This window comes from Myotis davidii, unplaced genomic scaffold (assembly GCF_000327345.1).
Source record: "Myotis davidii unplaced genomic scaffold, ASM32734v1 scaffold571, whole genome shotgun sequence".
NCBI lineage: Eukaryota > Metazoa > Chordata > Mammalia > Chiroptera > Vespertilionidae > Myotis > Myotis davidii.
This window is the reverse complement of record NW_006283136.1, coordinates 2,284,920-2,291,030: the sequence shown is the minus strand read 5'-3', so window position 1 is coordinate 2,291,030 and position 6,111 is coordinate 2,284,920. Positions and strand designations below refer to the sequence as shown.

General features: G+C 61.0%; 1 protein-coding gene across 11 annotated transcripts in view; it reads right to left on the bottom strand.

Annotated features, from left to right (window-relative positions):
• TNK2 (tyrosine kinase, non-receptor, 2) overlaps positions 1-6,111 on the bottom strand; it is a 27,753-nt gene that overhangs the window by 6,936 nt on the left and 14,706 nt on the right. For all 11 annotated transcript variants that reach the window (XM_015562593.1, XM_015562597.1, XM_006753415.2 and 8 more), the window contains exons 7-9: positions 5,627-5,753; positions 5,087-5,233; positions 4,908-5,002 (exon numbers count right to left, since the gene is read on the bottom strand). In XM_015562593.1, coding sequence (XP_015418079.1) covers positions 4,908-5,002; positions 5,087-5,233; positions 5,627-5,753 — 369 coding nt within the window. The remainder of the gene's footprint in view (positions 1-4,907; positions 5,003-5,086; positions 5,234-5,626; positions 5,754-6,111) is intronic.

The window sequence follows — 6,111 nt, the reverse complement described above, 5'->3', positions numbered from 1 at the left end:
TCCTAAACTTCACAATAACGAAACAGGTCCAAACAAGTGACACAGCTTGCCTGCTGTTACCGGAAAGATCGCAGAAGACCCAGGATTCAAACCCAGGTGTTAGTCTGTAAAGCCAGGGCCCTTCTCCCAACTGTGTCACCTCACCTGCCTCCTCCCCTGACCAGGCCTGGGCTCTGGTCCTTTTCTTGCCACCCGATTTCACGCTCCAGCCCAGTACCAAGAGCTATGAGCTTCAGGGGCCCAAGGGCGCGCCATGGCCTTAGCACTGGGCGTGAAGCCAAGCGCTCCCACCACAGCCTGTCTCCTACGTGCAGCTCTTCACATGTGTGGAAGCATTTGGGGCAACCCACACTTCACCGCACCCATTTACACGTCTCCAATGCCTTCCACCAGCTCCCGGCAGGGCTGTGGGACCTCGCCCTTGCCCCATCCACGTCCTTAGAGGAGCTCTCCTGTCTTAAACCAGGATACAGAAAGGAGCCCAGTCTCCCAGTGTGGCTGGACCACCAGCACCTCACTCTGACCTCAGACACAAAACCTGGTAGGCAGCCTGAGCCTCCTGGCAGGCGAGGGGGGGAGGAGGGGGAAGCAGGAAGGCAAAGAGAACAGAGCGCCCTCCCGGACACTTCAACACCAATAAGCCACAGGCCCTAAGGCTCCCGCCTCTGCTGCTGGGACCACTCACCCCGAGAACGGCAGAATCGGGGCCAAGGCAGAGGTGTGACAGCCGCATGCTGCGGTGCTGGACTCCTGTGGCACCCAGGTGCGTGCTCTCGCTGTCAGCTCCCACCCATACCTCGCCTATCACAGCCAGGAGTGTAAAGGAAGCCTCTTCCAAACTGCAGCCAGGCCGGAAGGACTGGAGGCTGGAAGGAGGCGATGGGGCCTGAGCACCTGGACCCTCCTCTGGGAGGGGATGCGACCCACGGGGGCAGCAGCAGCCCCAAAGGGCGTTTTCCAGAGGCCCAAAGTCGATCCCATGAGCATCACAGTCCTCGGAGAGCCGAGAGGTGAGGCGAGGGACAGGAGCCTAGCCTCCTTGTAAACAAAGCCACTGACCAGCCCACCACAGACACAGCCACCCTGTGATTACCACCCTGCCCTCCGGGCGGGAAGGGCAGGAGAGGAAGGAAGGAGAGAGGACAACACCCGGGAAGGAAGAAAGCCCATCCGAAAATAGCAGGGCCATGCCAAGGAGAAAATGCTCCCCCACCCCTAGGCCGACGGAGGTGGAGGCCGCCTGTGAAGAGGGAGGGAGGCATGTCTGGCATTGGGGACCTTGCTGCTGCTCTCCCCAACACTCACTGGCTCCCTAGGTTCTGCGGGCCCTCCACAGAACTGTTTTAGACACCAGCCCCAGGGCAGGACGCTGGACTCTGCTCCATACGCCTCGTCAGAGGCCCTCGCTATCCTGGGCGAGCAGCACGGTGGAGGCAGAGAGCCGTGCAGAGGCCGAGGCCGCGGCCTCCCTCCTGTGTGGGCCTGCGCAAAGCCAGACTGGCAGGTCACTCACTCCGCTTCTTTCCTTTGCCAACAAGCCAAGCTCCTTCCACAGGAGCCTCACGTGGACTGGACTCACTTTGGAGAGCACGACGGGATGCCAAGCCCACCTCCCCTCATTACAGGGATGGTGAGCTGAGAGCCCCATGCCTGCTGGGCGTCCTGACACCCCTCAAAAACATCCTGTTCCTAGGGGGAAGTCAGAGTGCAGAGTATGTGTGAGTGTGAGTGTGAGTGTGTGAAAGAGGCCCCTTGGGAATTGCACCCCAAGCACAACGGCCCGACAAGACTCAAATGTACCTCCTGAGGCAGCCAATGAGTTGGCCAATGCTGCGTCCCCTGAGGCTCAGTGGGGCTGAGGTACCAAGCCCAGTGCTCCCCACCAGCCTGCTCTGGCCACACCCTCCCTTCCCCTTCCACCAACAGGCGAGTCTCCATGGCAACAAGAGGACCAGGCCCACCATGCCATCAGTCACTGCTGCAAAGACAGACACAGAGGGGGGAGTCCCTAGGGGAGTGAGAGCGCCCAGTACCTCCAGCAAGAATGTTCTACTTCCTGCTTCCTGCCAGTATCCTGGGACAGGCAAAATATGACACAGCACCTCGGAAACCCAGGTCTGGCTGCAGTGGCCCCAGCCCCATTGGGAACCAGCCTCTGAAACCCCATCCCCGGTCCCAGTCCTGGCCTAAGGTGATCCAGAAATGGCTGACATGTTGGTTACGCATTCAAACCCACCCAGCCCACTTCCCTCTGGTGTCCCAGGAGCTCTGAGCTCAAGGAACAACACAGGCCTGGCCCCCCGCTGTCCCACATTCTAAAGACATCAGAGGCCCCAGGGACCAGGCCAGGCCAGGGACCTCAGGACTGCAAAGCCTTGTCCCTGTTTTCAGTTCTGTAAACACAGAAGAGAGAAGTGCTCCCAGCCATCCCAGCCTCCAAGTAAGAACCCCGGAGACGGACAGGTACCATCCGCCCATTCTGGACCAAGCCCCACAAGCACAGCTCACACAACATCGAGGGGTCTCTCTGCCTACTGCCCGGTACCCCGAGAAGCACTGAACTACATACAGAATCAGCCAGAGCCGAGGACAAGGGGGTTCCCAGACTCCGGACTAGGAAACCAATACTGGAGAGAGCTTCCGGCAGACTAACTCGAGACCGACAGAAGAGGCCAGATATGGAGAGAGCTGAGAGCCAGGCTGAGAGGAGACAGAGAAACAGCCAGCAACCCACATGTACAAGCACAGACCCAGGAGCAGACAGCCCATCCACCGGACACACGGACGGAGACAGAGCCAGCCCCACAGAGATCCGGGCCCTGGAAAGACAGGGGGCAGAGCTGAAGCTCTGGTACCACTGACCTACGGGCCCACTCCCAAACCCCCACCGGCTACGGCCTCCCGCCCCTCACCTCCCACTCCGAGAAGCTCCAGGGACCTAGGGCAGGCGCTGTGGTCCACGTCCTGGTGCCCTGGAGGAGGAGCCCGGCGAGCCCGCACTGGCAGGCAGCAGGGAGTCTGTGACAGAAGGCAGGGCAGGGCATGCCCACAGCAGCCTCCTGGGAGGAGCGGTCCCCTCCCCCCTCCTCCCCTTTCCTCCTCCCTTCTTTGCTCCGGAGGTGACCTGGGGTGCCAGCTCCAGAGACACACGCCTTAGAAACACAAGGCGCTTCTGAGTCACCCGAGGAACACGGGGCCCGGCACCCAGAACCCCCACGAGAGCAGGGCCGGGGCGAGTGAGGGCCTGGACCCTCCTCTGTGAGGGATGCGACCCTCTGGGCGTGTGCACAGCACAGAGGGGCCGGGGTCCTGGGGTCCTGGAGGTGGGGATGGCTGTAGCCCAGACTCCTGGCTTGCAAACTGCCATGCACCTCCAGAGGGGCCCTCACCTTAATCTTCCTATTTCCAGAAAGTTCTCCAGAAGGCCAGACCTGCAGTCGCTCTCCTGGCCCCTCTGCTCCAAACCACAGCCTATGTTCCTTCCTGCCCCTCGGGCCTCTATCCTAGAAGCTCTCTGCTTTCATCCACCGCCACCAACACGCTGGTTTTAATTCTTATTCTCAGAATCTGTGCCCCAAGGCGAGGGGAGCCTGGCCGAGGGATGAGGTGCTGGGCCACGGCAGGTGCAGGCCATGCTCCCCCACAACCAGCCTGGTCCCAGCGCCGGCTCCATCGCTGACTCAGCCCAGAGGCTCTGCCCTGTCACCAGCCCCCACGTGGCACAAGGTTTAACCAAAGGCCCCGGCCCCCCAGGCCTGAGGCCCAGGTGGAAAGGGCTCTGTGGGGAAACGGCCTCTGCCCCCGTCCCTGCCTGCTTCCGAGTCAGAGGAGCCAGGCACAGGGCATTTCCCCTCCCTCCCTCCCTCGGCCCTCCATGCCTACCACCTGCTCCAAAGGCACCTCCAGCTTGCCTTGCCCCACCCAGTTCCTCAGACACCTCGAGGCTCAGATAACAGAGGATGGGGTGAGCGGTGGGTGGGGCTCCAAGGCAGGAGCCTGCGGGGGCTGCTGGTCGGAGATGTGACTCAGAAGATGCTGCCCATAGGCAGACAGACATGCTGCCAGGAGTGAAGGGCACGGGAGGCTCAGGAACAGAGGCCCTGAGAGGGGAGCCTGAGAATGGGGGCCAGAGTGAGGGGCCCAGCAGGGCGGAGGGGAGCCCTGGGAGGCAGCAGTGGGTCTCGGAGGGAGGATGGAGGCTGCCAGGATGGGCGTGGGGCTGCCCTGGGGTTCTGAAATGCACCCAGTTGTGTAGTTAAGAGTCCTCATCGGGCCCCACCTGGGTGGCTCAGTTGGCTGGAGCATTGTCCCATACACGAAGAAGGCTGTGGGTTTGACTTCGGTCATGGCACACCCCTAATTTGTAGGTTTGATCCCTAGTCGGGGCAGGTGTGAGAGGCAACTGTTCGATGTTTCCTCTCACATCGATGTTTCTCTCTCTCTCTCCATTCCTCTCTCTCCAAAATCAATGAACATATTCCTCGGGTGAGAATTTAAAAAAAAAAAGAGTCCTGACCCTGGGAGGAGGTGGGAAGGGAAGGGGAGGATGAGAGGAGGAAGGTTTAGGAGTTCCAGCGTCTCCAGGTGCGGCCCCGAGGCCTGGCTGCCTCCCTATCACGGCAGTTTGGCCCTGACCCACACAGCCAGGGCTGGAGCCGAGTGGGAGAAGGGCGACGGAGGCGGACTTCGCGGGGGAAATCCCTCTGAGGGTGCACCTGCAGACCTAACCCCCAGCACTCAGATGCAGACCCAGCCCTGTCCGCCCTGCCACTGCGCAGCTCAAGCCCACCACAGCCTGCGGACTGCCAAGAGCACCTTGGAGGCAGGACCGTGGAGAACCTCTTGGCCAGCAGGCCCTCCACCCTGCACCCTTCAAGGCAGTGCAGGTGCGGCCGCAGGCTCCCTACCTCCCCTCGATGACGGTGATGACATCGTTCATCTGGATGTGCAGCTTGTCTGGTTCCTCAAAGTCCTGGAGGGCCCGCATGTCAGTGGGCTGGGCCTGAGGGTAGAGACAGGTCACTCCCCGCTCTGGGGCTGACCCCTGTGTGGATACCCCAGGACCCGTGGGCAGACCCGCCCTTACCTCCAGCAGGAAGTCCCTCAGGGCCACAAAGGTGGGTCTGTCCTCTGGTTTGTGAGCCCAGCACTGGACCATGACATTGTAGACGTCTTGGGGGCAGTCCTCGGGCCGGGGAAGACGCTCCCCCTCCTTGTCAATCTTATGCAGGATCTGGAGAGGGGGTGCAGTTTGAGTACATGCAGAGCACCCAGCTCTTCACTTCCCACCCTCCCTCCGGCCCATGGAACAACTGGCCCGCACCCCAGAGAAGAGGCCTGCTTCTTCTGGGGGCAGGCTATCCCCAGGCCTCACGTTTATCCCCAGGTCTGGGCCCTGAATAGGTGGCTGTGGCAAGGACTGAGAATGGGAGCAAGCCCCACCTGCTTCTTTCCTGACCTCTGGGGGCCCGTGTCTTTGCTCCGCTTCCTGAGAGGACACACAGACATGGCGCCTGGGGGACAGGACTCCAGCAGGTAAAAGCCAGTTCCAACAGGGCCAGGTTGGGAGCCAGGAATCAAATCAACCCCCTCCCACCCTACAGGGAGCACATCCCCAGCCCCTCACCTGACTGCCATTAAGGCCAATCCAGGGCTCCTGGCCGTAGGTGAACATCTCCCACAACGTTACCCCAAACATCCAGGTGTCGCTGGCATGGGAGAAGGTGCGTGTCTTCAGGCTCTCGGGGGCACACCTGGCAAAGGCAGGGGTCAAACAGAGGCCTCTCCGAGCATCCCCGCCCACATGAGCCCCAGGGGACATAAATGCTCACTCAACAAACATGTTGCTGCCCCACGTTCTGGGCTCAACAGCAAATACTAGGGACGTATGAAGGGGAAGGGCAGCGCGTCTGAACTATGGGATACACAGACTTGCAGAAAATGATGCGTGCTCAGGTTTTTACACACATGCGGCCTGCAGTGGGAAGAGGGTGAAGCTGCCAGGTCAGGAAAGCAGGGAAAGGAAGGCGGTCAGAGGCTCTAGGAGGGGCAGAGGGAGGGGGACAGAGCTCCAGCTGTTTTGTAATTGTGGTGGGAGGATGACAACTTCCA